Genomic DNA, 21,476 nt, shown 5'->3' with positions numbered 1-21,476 from the left:
CAGAAAAAGGCTCCAAATTAATTCCATGTCTATAAAAAGACTAATTAAAAATAAATATAAAGACAAATGTACAGAATTTATACACAAATAAGCTATGGACAAAAAATGGAATATTTTAATAAACCAGAGATCATTCCACAAACACCCTGTAAAAGGGCAGTAGCAAACTTTAGATTAATTAGAAAACATGATTGTTTGGCGAAGCATCTAAACAAATTAAGGCTCGGTTGCAGAAACACCGATCAAATATGATTGGCGATCAGGGACTGATTCGATGTGCGTTTCTGCAACCGGGCCTAAGTATCGATGCAAATCCAAATTGTTCCCTGTGCAACAAAGAGGTGGAAGAACATCTTCAAAGCTGTGAAACACTACTTGCTGGATCCATCACAGAGAGATGCTGAAGAGTGAGAGAGCTAATGGCTTCATTGCCAGAGCCAAGCATTTGATAACAACAATAACAAAACAATGTGTTTTCCCGTGCATAAAGGTTGCCATAGTTGCTTACATTCTAAGTTGCAAACTTTTGACTGTGTTATGAAGTTTCTTTTTCTACATATTACTCAAAAGGTACCAATATAAACTATTACTATAATTACCAAAATTAATTATAATTTTTATAATTACTTCTGAACATTAAAAATGAATAGTGTCTTTTGTTATTTTATTCGTTTCAGCACAGCAAAAATCACCTAATATATTTTCAAGTTTCCATTAAAATCTCTGTACTTTTCTTGGAATGTATTGGCACATAGTAATGAGATTATGTTTCTTTTCCACGAATACACTTTGTTCCTTTTCATACACATAAAGCAGAATGTGCAGACTTAACAACAACTGATGCAAATGTTACTCCCTCGAGAAAGTTTGGCGATGTTTGGTGAATGCCATGACTGTAAGACATTATGACTCTTTCGACACTGTGGAAGTGTAGACGAATCTAACGACATTTTAAATCAAATATCTATGAGTTTAATGATATAAAATTATTCCCAGATGTTTACAGAAGCTCCAAGAAAACATTAAATATGCTAAACCTCTTTAGATCAACCATTTTCAACCGATGTGCCACAAATGATCCGCTGGTGTGCTGAGAGAAAGTGAAAATAGTAAAGGTGGTCGTAGTATATTGGAAAAATAAAAGTGAAAAGAGTAGTAAAAAAGGGAGTCCACAAGAGTCAACATTCAGCAAATGTACCGCAAGTCAACATTCAGTAAACATATTCCCTTTAAAACTCTCAAAATTCCCCTCTGGTTGAGAACCACTGATTTAGATTATATGAGTGTGCCGTGAGATTTTAAATTACATCTTTAGTGTACCACGTGTTGAAAAAGGTTGAAAAACGCTGCTTTACATGATGACAGAGGAAAATATGAAAATCGTCTGAATAAACTTAAAGATAATGTTAGAGATGCCATAAAGAAACACATAATCCGAGCAGAAAGGTTTTAACATGCAAATTATAGATTTTACACGAATTAAAAAAATTTAATTCCAGCTAGAATTTTATTTTAGTTTTTTTAATAGTAGAACCTACATTTATAACAATATATTGAACTGTAAAAAACACGGAAGATTGGTTCATTTCCTAAAATGAACAGAACAATGGATTTTCTCGTGCAAAAGGGTTTTAATATTTGTTTACATTGTAAGTTATCTACAACCTTTTAAGTGTGCCAGCTGGCGTTCTGGGAATGGTATGGAATGATAGTGATTTTGTGATTGGAAAGAGTGATGTCATGTCATGTCTAATATGAGAGAGTGGGAGAATTTCAAGAAAAACTCCAAATGTGATTTTGTCCACGAAAAGTGTCACTTTGGATTCAGACTACCTGCATGACAGACTGAGGACCTAGCTACAGAATGATTGCAACCACACAACTGTTGACAACTGAAATGTGACCAACAGAATATCAGCTTTGCCAATATAAACTCAATAGACACCCTTTCCATGGTGCACATAATCGTTCTGCATGGAAAAATTACTTTTATAAAAAATGCATGTTACAACTATTTTGCCCACAGATATTCAGTTATCTAAAGTGATCCATCTTCAAATATTTCATGTATTTCAAGAAAATTATAAAATTGTATCTTTGATTCAGGACGTGTATGAGGGCAGAGGGATACAGCAAGCCTGGACGAAACATGCCAGAAAGCCACAGTGTGTGCAGCAGCTCTGCTGAAATGGATAATAAGCGCAATTGTCAACAAGTGTACTCGTCATCCCCTGCAAAACCTGAGGGTCAGCATCACCATCATAATGTGAAGCATATTGAGACAGCATCTGGTTAGTAGATAAAATGAATAATATGACTCAAATCAACTGAAATTTGTAAAGTAACAATTAAAGAAAAATGTACAGTAAAATCCCGATAAAACAATGTTCAAGGGACCACGTGTAAACCATGTAGGCCTATTAACCGGGACCGTGTATTAGGCGGGTATACTAATTTTGACTTATATACAGTATCTATTAGCATTTTCTTTATTGAAATACATGATTCATGAAAGGTAATACAATATTACTCCATTATGCAATTACTGTATGTCAAAGACATTACAATATGGTACTGTATAATTTCAAGGGAAAAATTGTTCCGGGGTCGGGTATCAATCCCGGGACCTCTGGTTGAACGTACCAGTGCTCTCCCAACTGAGCTACCCGAGAACTCCACCCGACACCGTCTCAACTTTTCCCTTTATATCCACACAACTCGTGTGGGCTGACGAAATGCCAGAGACCCACATCGAGTACACACAATCTCTGTGTGACTTGGAATTGTGGTTTTCTGTTAACGTACACAGTGACGTATATATTATGCAAATCTAGTCTTTCAGGTAAAGCTTCCTGTAAAGCAGATTTGAATAATTTCAAGGGAAAAATTGTTCCGGGGCCGGGTATCGATCCCGGGACCTCTGGTTGAACGTACCAGTGCTCTCCCAACTGAGCTACCCGGGAACTCCACCCAACACCGTCTCAACTTTACCCTTTATATCCACACAACTCACGTGGGCTGACGAAATGCCAGAGACCCACATCGAGTGCACACAATCTCTGTGTGACTTGGAATTGTGGTTGAGACGGTGTCGGGTGGAGTTCCCGGGTAGCTCAGTTGGGAGAACGCTGGTACGTTCAACCAGAGGTCCCGGGATCGATACCCGGCCCCGGAACAATTTTTCCCTTGAAATTATTCAAATCTGCTTTACAGGAAGCTTTACCTGAAAGACTAGATTTGCATAATATGTACTGTACTTAATTCTTTCGAAAAAAATCATTTATAATTGTTTGCCGTGTGCCAGTGAATAATCACATTTTCAACTCGATTTAAATATGAATTTACGCTAACTGACATATAATCAGAACAAGCACTGGTAAATAGTCTTATCTCTGTCATCGCTGCAAGGGCTTTCTGTCACTTGGAAACAAATTGAACTGGTTCCTCTTCTTCACCCCTTCTTCCTCAACTTGGCATGATTTTTTGTGATGTCATCTAAATCAAGAATATCTGAGGTCACAACACCATCGTCTACAGATATGAAATCCTTCAAGTGAACATTGCACAGCAACCCAAAAAAGTCACCGAGAACCAGTGATACTACTACTAGTACCAGTACTTTTCTGTGTGCATGTTCAAATTTGCGATTTTTTTTATCGAGAAAACCAACTGTAATATCGATGTGAATTTAATTACTTGACACTCCTTTCTTTTAACATTCATGGTAAAAAAGATAAATGTCCCTATGTTAAGGGGTTATGTACAGCTTACAGCAGTAAATTTTTTGGAAATATTCAACATTTTTTTTTCCTCCATTACTGTATCTTGTACAATAATGAAAATTGGTATGTGTAAAACACTGTCCTTCTGCTATATGAAAAAATATATATTTTCATGATTTAAAAAAAATATATTTATATTTTTTTTTTCAAAATTCAAAGTTCACTGTGCAGTGATGAAGCGTTTCCCTCATCACTCATAAACTTATTAACTTTTTCATGTTCTCTCTCTTTTATTTTATTGCTGAAACTCATGTTTACAATATCATGCTCTTTCAACTACCTTCCTTAATAAACAATTTTTTTTTTTAAATTTTGTGTTAGATATTTGACCATTTTTTAAAATGAATTTATTTTTTATCAGACAATCTATCAAAGGTAGAGAAGTGATTTTGCATCATATTGTAGATATGACATGCATAAATACACACAAAAAATTTCATCACAATGTTGGATACTTTTTGAGTTATTAGGGAACTGCTTCATCACTGCACAGTGAACTTTGAATTTTTGAAAAAATATAAATAATTTTTTTTTAATCGTAAAAATATGTTTATCATATAGCAGAAGGACAGTGTTTTACACAGACTAATTTTCATTATTGTACAAGATAGAGTAATGGAGGAAAAAAATGTTGAATATTTCCAAAATTTTACTCCTTTAAGCTGTACCTAACCCCTTAAAGCATAACACCTCAACGAAAATTTTTCCTAGCAGGAGGGTTTAAAAGTACTGTACCAGCACAGGTATATGTTGGATATTTAAATATCTTCTAGCTTTGTGTTAAAATTGATTAAAATGAATTAACTACTTTTAATTATGGTATGGTGTCTGCCATTCTCAGAGTAGGCTGTTTGAGGAAGGCGGACACCATACTGAAAAGGTATAGTACCACTTTTGAGTTTTCATATTTAGCACAGTGCATAATTAAAAGTTGTTAGTTTATTTTAACAAGTTTTAACTTTTTATCAAATTAAAAAAAAAATGGTTTTAATATTTTAGCGTGTATATTATATGAATTTGAATCATTCTCGATAGTGTAGTCACTACTGCATAACCTGTTTGCTCCGAGATTTAACTTGGCCAAGGTCAATAATATTCTGAGTATGGCTTTCTCCGGGAAGGAAACAGAGCTGTAGGTACCATTTTATAGATTTATCTTGTCCCTTACAGAGTGGTCCAGGGAAAATCCATTGACCATTTTCCACCCGCATAGAATATCAATGCTGAATCATTTCTGCAGTTGAAAGCTCGTTAACCTAAAATAAAAAGATAAATTAAAATATTCTCCTAAGTACCTCTGATTGAGGTTTTGGCTCATATGTATAGTCCGGATCAACATACTTAATACCTTAAGGGTGAAACCTAACCATTTTCCCCCCATTACTGCATATGCTAGTGGATTATGGTGATTTTCTAGTTTCAAGGTTGAATTTTCTTTTGCCAGCTTCGTTTCGAATTTCAGTACTGAGAAATACTACAACTAGTGGTGATTTTCTAACTATTATGTTGGCAGCAGTAACAGCCATTGACAGTAGTGAAATTTTATAAAAATCCTGATTGTTCTAGATTTCTGAGCTGATTACTGGAAGCTAGTGAAATTTGAACTTACTAATAGTTAATTAATATTAGTATTAATTATTTTATGTGTTGCATAGTGGTTACAATTCAAGATTATAGTCGGATAAGTGTAAATAAATATACGGTGTGATACATGCACTTGGGTAATTGATAGAAATGCCATTTGACACTTTAATTCATTTCTTTGGTGCTTAGATTTTTATTACAATAATACCAAAGAGAGGAAATAACATGGCAGTGACTCCTCGAACAAAGAAAGTATGTGTCATTCAGAGTACCCTTCAGGAATCTAAAGTTCATATATAGGCTACAATGAACTGAAAGTAGATGGTAATGAAGAAGGAATTATGCGCACAGAGACAGCAATTATAACTAGAATATCAAAATTATTAGGAGTAAGTATTCTTAAGCATATATTTCAAAATGGCATTCAGTTTTCGGAGTTTGTACGAATTATTTCACGTGATCAAACAAAATACATTTTTAGGTTAGGTCTCTTGAATCGTAAACTATATAGTCAAAGCAATGAATTTCATGTTGTCAGACAAAATAGATTTTAATATTAGATCATATTCATCTACTAATTACCAACATAATGTGCGAGAGATTCAGGACGAAAATATAGGCCTACTCTTTCACAAATTATTGAACTAATTTAGAAAACACCTCCCAATATAAAGGTGGGATGTGGTAAATAAGTAAATAAGCAAAACATCGTTATTGTTGATACTATATCATTATCATCATCATCATCATCATCATCATCGAACATGGCATTGTGATTTTTCCCTCTTTGGTGATATCTGGTATTAGTTGGCAACACTGAAGAGACAGCCAAATTAGCCTTTTAGGAACTGCTCTTATGTGATCCTCACTATATAATGAGGGACATAATAGTTGAGCGACTCGTGTATTTTCCGAGTCAAAGAATGCCACATTGCATATGCTTCAAGCCGAAAGTTTTGGTTCATATGTTGACGAGGTATTCACTTCACTTTTCTGTTTAAGTATTACAGTCTGTACTGAGAAGTAATTAAAATCGTAGCTTCTTATGAACTGTCCTACAGATCTTGAAACATTTTCGCCCACTCAAAAATTATGTCCCTCACTATACATCTATTATCAGGCAATGCATCTCTCTTGACAATATGTGTTAGAGGAGGAACAATTGTTTGTATACATTTGAAGTCTGATTTGTGTAATATGTTATTAGTCAGCGATGTATGCAATGGCTGAGGAAAGGAACTGGTTACCCTACCTCATTATCTCCTGGTTTAGTTGTCATAAGGCCTTTACTTCCACTCAACCAGCGAAAAGTATACACACGTATGAATGAACTTACAAGCTACAAAGATCACAACAAATTGAGTTTGATGTAAGTGTCTATTAAGAGTAAACTTATGAAAGAAACAGTAAAATACTATGAATTATTAATTAAACAATGAAATATGAAGTGTGTAACAAAATTAAACTAATATAATAGTTTTAATATATTTCAAATAATGCTAGATAATAGGAAGGAATTAATGAGAAAAATTGTGAATAATCAGTGTTGTCAGGATGAATGTCTAAAGAACGAAATTACCATGTAGTCAGCGACCATTAACATCAGTATATTAGAATGAGTTGCTAGGAATTAGTAGCTTTAAGCTACTTTTAAAAGTGTTTATTGTTTTGCAGACCCTAATACTTTGTGACAAGAAATTACATTGACATGAGGTGAAAACTAATGGAGACGCTTTGGTCAATGATGCAAGTCAAGTGCCTCCATTATATTGAAAAAAAAAAAAGAGAAATAACTCTGATTTCATGGAGTAAACATTGATTTTCTCACTCCCCTACAGACGTCTCATCTCTTTTCTTTTCTCTCTTTTTTTTCAAATCCTATCCTTTAGAATTATAATATTTATTTGTTCTGCAAATATCTCTCTTTCACCATCTTCTACACTTGATGGAGAAAATTAATGTAATGAAGTTTTTTGTCTATTGATTAAAGTTCTTATTGTTAATTATTTCCTGATGCCCATTTTGTGTGCAGTCATTTTGTTTAAAACCTGAAATTCATCGTAAAAACTGAATGTGAATTGTTTCTATTACCTTCTTGATCTTTCTCTCTCTCTCTTTTTCTTTTTTTTATTTGTCAGGGCCCAGCACTCAGAACCATATAACAACAACATGAAAGCTGATGGAACCTCACAAAATTTTTTAATTGTCTCTGTCTTGGCTGTCTTTTATACAGCTCTGTTCATACAGCCGCACAAATACTGAAATTTAAGAAAATACTGCAGTTGATTTATATAAATAAGAAAGAACTGCAACAATCTATATACATATATATAGGAAGTTAATTTGATAGAGGTCAATTGTGTGTTTGTAGCAGAGATCTATGAGATGAGCCCCTATGCCACATTTGCTATGGCAGCAGCACCAGCCACTAGAGAGCTAAATACTGCAACACTAGACTACACTGTTCAGTTCAAGACATTTGGCCATTCTGAAAATGACAGTGGTATTCATCAGGATCACATGCCTCCTGGAAGAGCCAGCAAAAAACATTCCCGCCATATTGCCTCCTCTGATGGTATGTATTTTGTTCCCATAAGCCCTGATTGCTTTTGCTTTTTAATATAATTTTCAATCAAACACTTTTGCCTATATGGGAGACTAATATTTTTTGCCTTTTTAAAGAATGAATTTGTAATTACAGAGACAAATAAATCCTGCAGAAAAATTTAGCCATTCAGTTAGAGGAAAAAAAAAAATTGAGAGTTATTAAACTGCTGTCTTACCTCTCCTGCAGACTATAATCTTTTCGCTGTTAGAATAATCCTAATGTACACGCAAGCACATGGCTGTCATACCTGTGATTGGCTACTAGTTGAAACACACACACGAACACAGGAAAATATAGTTCTGTATTTAAGTGCCATAACCCTGTATTATTTTAAAAGAAAATTTGAATTTTACCCATGTAAATACGATGAAACATACCAGAGCCTTCTTTAGTTACAAGCCGGAGCATGGTAGCTTTGGCAGCACAGAGTGGAGGCGGGAGATTTTAAAGTGATATTGTGTTTGCTCATTGCTTTCGTTATACGTAACGCATATTGTTTCAATATTACTTCATGCACAAAGGTAAGATCAAGATTCAGAGTAGTGATGTAAATTATTACGGGTTCGAAAATAATGTTTTATTGCAATCAATTAGCTATACATCAGAATACGGCGTAAGTAGGCTACTTACATACAAAGGCTGCCACTGAAAATAATAATAAAAAAACGTTTTTATTGATAGTACGAAGGTAAATAAATAAATAAAAAAGATATTCCTTGCACCGAAAATAATAAAATCAATAATGCAATAAAGACGTAAGTTCCTACGCAATATTCTTAAGTTCCATTCAGTTAACAAATTTGTGGCTAGTAAATTGACAATGTTTTGCCGCTTAATGTTGTTTCACCTCTGATGTGAAACGTGTAGGATATCATAATATGCATTTTAATTTCATGTGATTATGTCGTGCTTTTCTATAAATATTTCAGATGCCCAGGAAGCCAGTTTTAGTTTGAACCTGGCCAGTCACCATAACAATACTGTTATCCTAAATTATTTGTTATAAACTTTTTAAAATATAATTTTAAATAAATATAAATACAGAAAACAAGCTAAGAATGTAAATTATGCAAATAGGCCTAAAATAAAATGTAAACAGAAGAAACTATTTACATACCTATTATAATAAAAGTATGAGGATGTAACTACAGTTAAGCCAAGTAAAAAAAATCTATGAAAAAATGAAAAAACATACCTTCAACACAATAGTAACAAAACGCAATATTATCTATTAAGTACATGTATGTGTCAATTAGTGTAAACTCAGTGAACTTTAAATCCTGTAAATACGAAGTGAAAAGAAACATATTTATACCTAATTGATTACAAAATAAATAATATTAATAAACAAACCTTGAAAACCAACAAAGTGATCATATGCATCTACAAATTATAGGTAGTTCTGACGTATAGCAGGCATTCCGAATCTCCAACAAAACTGCAACATTTATGGGATCACAAAACAACTGTTTACAATGAATTTGAAAACCAATGGCGTAACTTTATTGATATAGCAGGCGAGACCCAACAATTTGACTAGAATTCTGATACACACAAACCACAAATAAGACATAAAAATGTAGTTATACAATATTTAATATTTAGTAGAATAGTCAATTAGGCTACTTTGTCATCAATAACCGTAAAAATTGCCAAAGACTGCAACCATTTTATTTTCATTTATTGTCTTGTTTTTTATTACTAACACGCATTTAGTTTATAATACATCAACAATGAACGTTTGGTACGACCGCGAACATAATTCCATCGACACACACTTATATTGTAACATTAATTTACATTGAAAATCGGCATTAGCACAAACACGTGTCCTGTATGGTAGGCCTCCGGGTGACAGTTAATTACAGTGTTGCCGACGTATGGCTCCGGCTTGTAAGTAAAGAAGGCTCTGAACATACTCATATAACTTGACTCATATTATAACGTTATGTAAAAGAAAGGATACTTTTATATTTGTTATTTACTAAGAATTTCCCAACGAAACTGATGAATACAAAGAGTAACATCGAGATAGTCTTTTCTTGTAACAGGCTGGCATCACTTGACCTTGTTGTCTGTGTAAGCACGTGGTATTATGGCATCCTCAGTGTAGTTAAATAGATGAGAGGAATAATGTGCTAGTCCGACAGCTATTGACCATAAACGAAAGTTTAATTAAATAGAAACTGTTTCCTAAGCAAACAGATGCATACTAGTGAGGTTAGGCCTACTTTGATGAGACACAGGAAATGGTTATAGGGTGGGCGGGATCACATACTGAGAATCATTGGTGCCAAGCTGTGGCCAATCAAGCCTTATTTTAGTCATGGCTATTGTTTATTGTAGAATTATCCTAACAGCGAAAAGATTATAGAAGCTCAGTGCTGAATAAGTTGTGTAGAGAAGGTATTTACTGTTGTTGTTCGCCCACTGGCTTGCTTTCATACCTGCTTCTAAGTCTAGAGGCCATGAATACTTTTTTGACTTGTAGCATGTTGGTCCTCAGTTTCATTCTTGCTTTGGATGTTGTAATTCTATTAGTTTCTCCAGGTAAACACTGAGAGAGTACTTCGAAATGATCTGTGACTGCTCAATTTAAGAATATTCTTCTTTAGCATTATTATATACTTCGGTTTTACTAATAGAAACTCTTATGCAGACGTTTAACTGTTTTATACTTACACAATGAATAGCTCGTTTATAAGTCGTGTGTAAATTCCTTACTAATAATCACTACATACGTCGTGTATAACAATACAACTGTTACACAGCTACGTCATAGTTTCGTGATTACTTCATTACGAAAGGTAATAGAATAACTGAGGTTCTCTATTGCATCTGATAGAGCATGTTAGTGTGCTGCGCTAAGTATCGATAATACAACTGGGCCTGATCAATTACCGGTACCATGCTATATTTTGGTCAAAGAGTTGCTGTAGTAGCATATTATTCTAATTATTTTCTGCTCTTTGGTTTGTTCTTCTTGGTTACAATGCAAACATCATCATAAAATGACAATCACTATGAACAGCTGTTAGAGAGGCTGCCATTTTTCTCTATATACAATGCTTAAACAAGGGGTTTCGTGTATATAACTACTGCAAAGCAATTCCCGTATATAGTTACATATACATTCATAGCTTATGCATGGTTTATTAGTAACGTTTTCTGTCCCAACTCTGCATAAGTCTCATATAAAAATTACACACGGTTTATTAATGAGACTATTAAAACATAAACATAAATTAAATAAACTGTACTCCCAAATAATTAATAAAATCACAGGCAAATGTCTAGAGTTCACAAAAACGTCTTGGAAATTAATTTAGTCTGAGTAAATGTTGTATATTTTGTTATAATTTTCTCGTCGTTAAGAAAGTAAAATGCATGCTTTAACCTAGCTAGCTTAGCACTGCTGATAAAAACAGTATTAGCCAACTATTCATTACAGATATTGGCCACTGTAATTCTTTGCTGAATTGTTTCAGCCAACTGTGCCTTTAAGCTCTCGGCAGTGATCACTGACCCCACCTGGATACAGGGTGTTAAAGGGAAAGGATATAATATTTTGAGGGGTGGTTAGTACGCATCACAACAAGAAAAAAAGTCCAATAAACATGAGTCCTAAAATTAGTAATTTTTACGGAAAACGTACTTTAAAATTCGTATATTTTTGACAGTTAAGGGCCACACATTCTACCCGTAGATTAACTAGTTCTCAGTATCGGCGTCTCTTAGCAAACCAATTGTCTGTCATTCTGGAGGAAGTGGTGTATTATCAAAGACTACGAAATAAATGTGATGTATGCTGATTTTCATAACCGAGTCACAACATATAACACAGGTATTTAATCTTCGATGGGTTGTCTGGCCTGCTTATTCCCCAAATCTTAACCTCTTGGACTTTTGGTTATGGGAAGACTTAAGGCCTTAGTATATGCAACACCCGTTGAAGACATTCAAATACTACAGGAGAGTGTCTTCAACGACTGTCAACACATCAGAGACCAAACAGGGGTGTTTCAAAGGTTGCATGGTTCCCTAAGACGTCGGATGTATCATGAAGAATGAAAGTCACATCGAGCATCTGTTATGAACAAGTTAAGTTCCAATATCTCGAAAGATATTAATTTTAGGACACATGTTTATTGAACATTTTTTACTTGTTTTGATGAATTCTACCACCTCTTAAAATATTAGATCTGTTTTTTTAACACCCTGTATATTGTATCATCTTGTGATTGTTGGCATGAACTATTCGTATAAACCGCATCAGTACTATTTGTTTGTTATGAGTGTATTATAGCGCATATCTCTTCTAGGACACCAATATCAATTAGTGTTAGTAAATGTGATTATAGAAGAGACATCATTTGTGCTAGAACTTACTGTGATAATATATATTATTATATATTATATATATATTATATATTCTTTCATCGTTACTGTGATAAGTTTAGTGCTACTTTGAAAGGCCGACCTACAACTTTGATTTCAAATTTAATTCCAAACAGAATGAAATATGTTGTTGTTTTCTAATGCCAGGCGTTTGACAATAAAGTCATTTGACCTCTTGCACTCCAATATTTTTCAAAGATATGTTATACCGCCAGCATTCTATTGTAAGATACAAAATGAAATATACACAGCAGTTAAATAAAGGAATGACCAGTTAATTGTTCACCTATGAAAAAACATCAAAAGTTAAACATTGTTGGCTACATCTTATTTCGTTAGAGTCTAAAATTTATCAAGTGTGATGTTTCTGTTCTAGATAATTAGTACAACCTACAGGAAAGACATCATCATTTCTCCATAAATGATCTTAAAACATTTTTGAAAAACCTGAATTCAGTTTCCATTGAATGTACAATTAAAAGTCAAAATTCATTTATTTATAGTTTTCTGCCCAAGGTCAGGTCTTTCACTGAAAACCCAGCATTCTTCAAGCTTTCATATTTTCTGCCTTCCTTTTAGTCTCCACATATGATCCATATATCTTAATGCATATTCATCTGATATCTTCTTTTGCTTCGAATTTTTTCCCCGTTCACCATTCCTTTTAGTGCATCCTTCAGGTGGCAATTTCTTCTTAGCCAGTCACCATTTTTTTTTTCTCTCTTTCTGATCAGTTCCAGTATTATTCTTTCTTCACCCACTCTTTCTAGCACAGCTTCAGTTCTTATTTTGTCTGTCCATTTCACATGCTCCATTCTTCTCCATATCTACATTTCAAATGCTTGCAGTCATTTCCCTTCACTTCGTCGTAATGTCCATGTTAAAAAAGAGCATAATAAAGTAGTTAAAATACGCAATAGATATATTACAAGTTATTTAATTGATCGGGGATTATGTTGATAAACTGGTTATTTACCTTAAAAGTTCAACTATTTTTCTCTGGATTATGTAGTGGTATTTTGAAGCTACATAATGTTCAGAACTGAGACTATTACAAAGGACTACCGTAGTAAATTTAATCAGGAATTTTGTTGATAAAACTAGTTACTTACCTTGAATGTTCAACAATTAAAAAAATGACTACTTACAAAAACGAATTACTATGTACGAAATCAATTGCGTACAATTTAGAATAATTAATTTATATGTAGTTAAATCAAGAGTTTAAATATACAATGGGCCAACTGAAAAAATATCGATTTTCACTTGTTTGTCTTAAAGTGTGCCGTGAAATAATTGTTATTATACCGGTCCAAGTAATATGGGACCTGAAAATGTGTTCAAATCGTATCTAAAAATATCGTCAGCCTCAAGGAACATCATTGTTTCCGGATATAATGGGCTATGTGCTGTTACCGAGCAACACTTTCAGTTTTACTACATACTAGAGAATGTCTGTGCCATTTACAGTAACCTATTTGCTTTAATGATTTTTGTACACATTACAACTTCTTTTGTATCGTAATATTGTTGCAAAATGAGTGTTAGTGAACAAAAGCAATCAAACAAGAAGAAGAAAGGATAAGTTTCTATTCAGTTTTCACGGAAAAAGATGCGTACTTTAGTGAAAACATACGGAACAAATGAATAATTTCCTTCAAATTTGAAACCACTCTCGGTGGTAACTCAGGTAAAATACCATAATAGTTTCATTTAACACAGGAAATTGTTTATATTATAACAAATTTACCAAGTCATGCGATGTTAAAAGTGTGTAATCAAGATGTACAAAAATAAGATGTTACTGTACTGTTCCTGTGGTTCTATCTCAAAGCTAAGGAATTTATTGACGAAGATGACCAAAAATTCCTCGTTTCAGAACAATGTTTTAAACCCTTGTATAAAAACCTTTTGTGATAATATTATTTCAAACATGATACATTTGGCCAGTGGCATATACACAGAATTTTGACAAAGGGAGGGGGGGGGCCATTATTAAAATTGTATACAATTTACATTATTAGTACTATTTAAAATTTTGTGTACTGTATTATTATTATCAGCTGAGTTTTCACAGGGGGATATGAAACTAGTTCCAAAAAAGAATGTTCGCGACAAATTGTCATGCTGCATCTGCAAAGAAACTTTTCATTAACCTCGCGAGAATCACTGCAAGACTTTTTGCTAAAAATTTGTAAAATTGAGCTTTTCAATCGCTTAGACTATCAAAGAACCCAGAATGATAATATGAAGTTTATATTTAAAATATGAGCAGTCAATGCACAAAACATTAAATGAACGTTTCTCAATGAAGTCGTAAATCATTCTTCTTGTACAAAAGCAAGCTCCACATTGACAAACGAAGTTAAATGTTTTTAATAGGAGTATTTTCTGTAGAAATTTATATTTTAAATCTAAAATAGGCATATTGACTCGATCTATAGATCAGAATCAAATTAAAATCATGATTTTAGTGATTAATATTTCGGAATATGTATTATATGAAGAGTCCACTGCAAGAATGATGGATGTCATTTGGAATACATTTTTCAGGAAAACCAATTGAAAGTTTGAAATGCTTAGCGCTCAAAGCTTAACTGTGATTTTCCGATCATTACTGGACAATGACTATCAGTGTTAATGCCATATAACTCTCTATGTACATTCTATATGTCTTAAGCTATGCATTGACAGTCTTGGTTCATTTTCGAAAAGAAAGTGACATCCATCATTCTTGCAGTGGGCTCTTCATATGTCTTTCTCATGTTAAATCATATTGTATCTGGTTAACATGTTTCAGTCTGTTATTGACCTTCTTCTGAACTGGCTGTTGTTGGTCTTGGCGCCTTTTGTTTTGTTTCCTATGGGGGTGTTTGTGTAGTGTAATGTGGAGTCAAAGAGTGTGTGTGTTCTGAAATTGACACTACACAAACACACCCCCACAGGAAACAAAAAGAAAAGGTGCCAAGACCAACAACAGCCAGTTCTGAAGAAGATCAATAACAGATCAAAACATGTTAACCAGGTACGATAGAATTTAAAATGAGAAAGATATATAATACATATTCCGAAGTGATGTAGTGTTAAAAGTTGTGTAATCAAGATATATGATTCATATTTATTTACTACATACAACTGGTTCTCTTTGTTTGTTTGTTTAGTCAACTGTCTGAAGACAGGTCTGAACCTCATAAATGTCACCATTAAGGCAACTAGGCCAGGAGATAGGGGTAGGGTGGTCAGTTCCTTTCCCACTAACTGGTTCTGTATGGGTTATATTTTTTTTACTACAATAAAATTGACTTCGAATTTCACTTCTCAGAACAACATAACAACAATACTTACATGCAGGATATTAAATGCACTGACTTCCTACGAAATTTAAATTTGTAATAGATGAATGCTGTGATGATAATAGAGTATTATTGTCGCTGCCAGTCAAACTAGGGAAAATTACCAGATAATATATTATATTATTGGAGCAAAACATATTCTGATAAAATATCACAAAAGTACCCAATATATTTACTGTCAGGTCTTATTATTACAATAATATCAGTGATCAAGACAGAACATATACAGTACCCCAGGATCAGAAAATGAAAGCAGTCTGGAGAAATTAATATATAAGACAAGAAAATAAAATGGCTATTACTAAAGTCTCCCATAGTGGTTCAGATCTGCAACAAGAACACATTTTGAAAACTGTTATCCCAAACTGTAGTGGACACATCTTCTTCTTCTATGGTAATGATGAAACCAATTCTTTGCAACGTCCTTGTGTAAAAGCAGTGTATGATAAAGGATGGGTGGAGCGCAGAAAAATTCTCTCTGGCACCAGGATTTGAACCTGGATCTTCAGCTCTACGTGCTGATGCTGTATCCACTCCGTTCCACCCATCCTTCATCATATGATGACGCAGAATTTCTGAATGGAAATATCATATGTACTTCGGTACATCGTATTAATATATGATATGCGAAAATAATCACTTTGTGATTTAAGACGGCGCTCATTCCGTCGGATCCCAGCCACTCAGTCACTCGTAATGAGTGCACCTCTGCACATTAATGTGTTGGACATTGTGCCACTGTCACATCTGTGACACAGTGCTTGAGGGTTGGCCACTGGAGGGAACCCAAGAGGTGGTGGAGCTTGAACTGAAAGCATTCAATCCGGCATCGGAATGGGAATCTGGTGTGGCTCAGTGGATAGAGCGTCAGAACGTAGAGCTGAAGACCCGGGTTTAAATCCCGGTGCTGGAGAGAATTTTTCTCTGCTCCACCCATCCTTCATCATGATGACGCAGAATTTCTGCATGGAAATATCATATGTACTTCGGTACATCATAATAATATATAAAAGCAGTGTATATAGAATGAAAACTTCTTTCAAATACCGGGCAATCAAACGTCAATGTTAATGGATAGAAGTACTTGCTAGGAAAATAAAGCCACTTAAACAATACATTCTGCTTCTGAAAATTGGTATTAGAAAAAAATACTTTTTCAAAATACTGAGAGCTTGATACTTATTATAAAAGCATTACATTTATCAGAAAATATGTCATCAGTGAAAAAGTAAAAGCCTCAAGCCTAGAAAGAAAAATGGTTTAAAAAGTAAAGGAATATTACCCACGATTCCAGTTTTGAGATCAACAGTCAGAGGATAACTGTATGCTTTCTGAGCACATTGAATGAACAACAGAAATTTTTTAGACATGTAATTCAGAAGAAAGGGCCAAGCACTACTGAAATACCTCCAGGGATGGAGTGGAAAACACCTTGAAACATAAGAAGAGTGAGGAAGAATTAAATGAAGTACAGTTGTGCAGTTTATTTACTGAAGAGAGACAGGCTTATAAATACAGTTATTAATACAGATAAATAGAAAATACAAATAGAATAAAATGATACATGTAAGAAAAAACTGAGCATGTATTAATGTTTAATAAATTTGAGAACTGAATGAGCAGCAAGAACCATATTTTGTCTTTCTCTTCTTATGAAATTCATTATACCAGAGCCTCCGTTATCTAAGTACCAGTACTGAAGATTTGCAGAGTATGATCAAAAATTTTCTGGCAAAAAAAAACATTCCTTGCTTCCCAGCTACACACAATTGGTCGAGAGACTGGTGACGATTGTGATGCTTGAGCTACAGTGTGTGGTGAAAAGAGAGATGCTTTTATCAGGTCCATATTGGATACAAGAAAGCAACTCCAAGCCTATGAGAAGAAGGCAGATTATTTTTCACGGAGAGAAAATTAAAATAAAAATAGAATAAAATCGGAATAATAATAATCCTTGGCACTACAGCCCGTGAAGGCCCTAGACCGACCAGCCGGCTGCTGGCCTCACGCTCACATGCTGAAGCAGAGTTGGACGATCATCCAAGCAGAATGGAGGTATTGTGTGGTTAGCATGATGATCCCCCCCAGCCGTTATAGCTGGCTTTCGCAACCGGATTTCGCTACCTATTGTAGCTCCCCAAGCGCATCACGATGCTGGGTGGGCACCGGTCTCATACACTAGCCGAAATTTCATAAGAAAATTTCTTCCCCCATGAGGACTCGAACCAGCTCGCATTCCATAACGCGAGTCTTAGGTAGGATGTCCTAGACCATGACGCCACGGCACAGGACATAAAATCGGAATACACAAACAATAAAAACAAATAGTAGTAGGTGGGTTGGATGGATGGATAGATGGAATTTGTTAGCAGCCATTTCTCCGTGGTAAGTTCTGGGATGGTGCAACCTGTAACATATTTGTACCTTTTATTTTGCATTCCTGCCATATCTTGGAATTTAAAAATAATATTCCTTTTCTTTTATCTGTCAATAATAACAAGTCATGGCACTCTGCATCAAGCAAATGCCTACAGACTTGCTCATGTTATAAAAAATAAAATAATTAAAAAGAACCTCTGCGGTTTGGTTAAAAATGCTTCTAGGAGTTCAAAAGTTTTTGTGCAGTAGGAGGATCACATTCTATTCTGAGGGATACTAGATAAGGAAACAGCTATCTAGCTCTGAAATGCTTCGTTTGCGGAAATTTGCGTATGTGGAACTTTTTCATTCTTTTTGTGTATAGAGCCACCTTCCAATATTTGGTGGAGAATTTTAGAGACACTCTGTGTTAACATAAGAGTTGTGACAATTTTTTAAATAATTGTTTTTAAAGATTAATTATATTTCATTGTGTTTTAAACATTGTTTTTACATTCCATAACACTTAAAACACACTACATGCATGTGAATTAAAAAAGTATATTAAATAAAATTGTAAATGATGAAATAAAAAGTAAGTGTACTGCTTTATATGCTATTTACACACTTCATTCGATATTGATACAGTGAAACCTGCCTTTGCGGTCACTTCATTTAAACGGCCACCTGGCCAAAAGGCCAATTTTCTCTGGAACCAATTGGATTTTCCATAAGATCAATACAAATTCTCTATCTATTTAGCGGCCACCTCATGCGCCGGCCAGCGGCCGGGGTCTATTTGGATTGGAACCTGACTATAACAGTCACTGTCCAACAAAAAATCTTTGCACGGATACTATCTGACCTATTTTTTCGATGGTTAGAGGACAGGGGACAGTAGCTAAGTGTACAACAGTACACCCTCCATATCTTGGGGTTAGTTGGTTACTGTTTATGACTCTTTTGTCACTTTCCACTCCGACCCTGCACAGCTATAAATTCTTATTCGTTTTTAAAGGATTGAAACACGGACTTTTTCTATCGAAAATGTCACAGTATGTTTTAGGTCAATAGTTAACCATTCGAATTTTTATATATTTTTTTCCTCCTCTTTCTATCTTTCTCTATTTGGATCAGCGTTTACGAATGTTTCTTCTTTTCATACAGGTTTTTTTTTTCAGAGCCCTCCCTAACAAAACTTTAAGTTTTAAGAAAAAAGAGTGTAAAGGGGGGAAGTTGGCAAAAGACAGAATAACCCTGCTGTTTTTTTGTAATGCTGCTGGAGAAAAAGAACCACTCTTAATGATAGGGAAATCATTGAAACCGAGATGTTTAAAAAATGTTGACATGGGCTTACTGGGGGTGAAGTGGACTGCCAACAATAAAGCTTGGATGGCATCATCATTGTTTGAGAATTAGCTATGCGATTTCAATTCGAAGATTAAATGACAAAATCGCAATGTGATCCGTGAAATTGATGTTTCTTCCTCCAAATACATCACACCTCTAGCCCCTTGAACAAGGTATTATTCAGTCATTTAAACTGAGTTACTGCAAGCGAGTTTTGAAAATGCTAGTTGCCAAGAATGGAGGAGGCTGACATTAATATGCACGATTGTTGTACGCGCACAATACTAAAAAGTCAATGAAATTCAGTATTTTCATGCTGATTCATAAAAACCGCAACCTTAATCAAGCGGCCACCTGATAAAACGGCCATTTTACAAGGTAACTTCAGATGGCCGCTTTAGATAGGTTTCACTGTACTTACATTGAGTTATACATGAATACTTCGACATTGGCGCCAATTCTAGAAATGCTTATGCTGCTTTCTCTCCAGAATAGTTCTCTTATAGGTCCCAGACACAAGACATTATAACACAGTAACTACCTGTTGATGTTGCAGAAATTAGTTATGAATAGGGATATCTTATGCGAAGTTTTACTGTTAGATGGCAGGAGCGTTCCATGCGGCACAACATGTTGTAAGACTATATTATGTCATATGCTATAGTTGATTACGTTCTTCCATTTGTTGGTTTTCTGTACGTGTCAAAATTATATTTATAATTATTTTGTATAACCTAGTTTAATTTAAGGTAATTCAGTATTTTGTTACCTCATAATTTAATTTAATTTACAATAAATAATAGCGTGAACTTGTATAATACTGGGCGATTCCCCTTAAGAGATGGATGGGGAAATCTGCAATATGCAGAATATAGATACGAGTAAATTGAATATTCATGAACCTAAATGAGAAGTTTGAGAATGAGGTGCACGAATAAAAAAATAAATAAATAATATAGGAACTTTGTCGAAGGTGAATATTACCTCTTTAATCATTAGTATTGTAAGTACTGAATGCTAAAAACAGGATTTGCAGCCACCAATGTTTTTTTTTTTTATAGGGAAGGGACTATCGAGATTGAATCCCTCGTCGACCTGGTTGGCGAGTTGGTATAGCGCTGGCCTTCTATGTCCAAGGTTGCGGGTTCGATCCCGGGCAGGTCGATGGCATTTAAGTGTGCTTAAATGCGACAGGCTCATGTCGGTAGATTTACTGGCATGTAAAAGAACTCCTGCGGGACAAAATTCCGGCACATCCGGCGACGCTGATATAACCTCTGCAGTTGCGAGCATCGTTAAATAAACCATAACTTTCTAAATATTCGTGCGGTGCAACTGAAAATTATTGAATCGTGCATAAATGAATGTACAAGAATTTCGCAATATTTAATCGAAATAAAGACAGGTATTACACATACGAACAACATAATTTTCACACCAAAAATAATATTACACCTTAACTCGCAAGGAATTATGTCTGAAGTGTCTCCTAATCATTGTTTTAAATTTTATTAATGCAATTACACTACATTTTAGAGAAATATATGTTACTTTTTATGCATTCCAATTAATTTATATGGTTGAAATGCCACCCTTCGTGATCGGGTTAAGCGAGTCACATGGTCGTTAAATAAAACATAACATTTAACATTTGAATTCCTCGTATTTTTTTTCTCTAGTTGCAGAAAGATCAAATGCAATGTTTGATAAGATGATATAATATGATTACAGTAGTATCACGATTATTTCTGTGTTTTGTAAGTTAAGAATATGCAATTTTGAATATTATGAAGGATGATTTTGAAAATTTGAAGTAAAAACATGGTTTTAATATTTAGTCTACAGCACATTAAAACATTATTCACGAAATGGATTTCACTATGGATTGTCTTGGATAATAAACATCCCAGTTAATCGAGAGTTTACTGCAGGTGTAAAATGCTGGCGTAAACTTCGGTGACTCCAAGAAGTACTGAATATAATCTAAGCTAACATAACTTGCTGTCAAGGTTGCGTATGTTTTCATTAATTTTTCTTTTCCCT

General features: G+C 34.4%; 1 protein-coding gene across 9 annotated transcripts in view; it reads left to right on the top strand.

The window, feature by feature from the left end:
• Positions 1 to 21,476, top strand: part of Dscam3 (Down syndrome cell adhesion molecule 3) — a 2,377,722-nt gene that overhangs the window by 2,329,548 nt on the left and 26,698 nt on the right. For 8 of the 9 annotated variants that reach the window (XR_011333174.1, XR_011333173.1, XR_011333172.1 and 5 more), the window contains exons 33-34: positions 2,107 to 2,291; positions 7,738 to 7,941. Coding sequence is in view for 6 of the 9 variants with exons in the window: in XM_069831322.1 (XP_069687423.1) it covers positions 2,107 to 2,291; positions 7,738 to 7,941 (389 nt within the window). In the remaining 3 variants the exon portion in view is untranslated. The remainder of the gene's footprint in view (positions 1 to 2,106; positions 2,292 to 7,737; positions 7,942 to 21,476) is intronic. The other variant, XM_069831323.1, reaches the window with a different exon arrangement.

The sequence above is a fragment of the Periplaneta americana genome, chromosome 7 (genome assembly GCF_040183065.1).
Source record: "Periplaneta americana isolate PAMFEO1 chromosome 7, P.americana_PAMFEO1_priV1, whole genome shotgun sequence".
NCBI classification, from domain to species: Eukaryota; Metazoa; Arthropoda; class Insecta; order Blattodea; family Blattidae; genus Periplaneta; species Periplaneta americana.
This window is presented reverse-complemented; position numbering and strand designations above follow the sequence as displayed.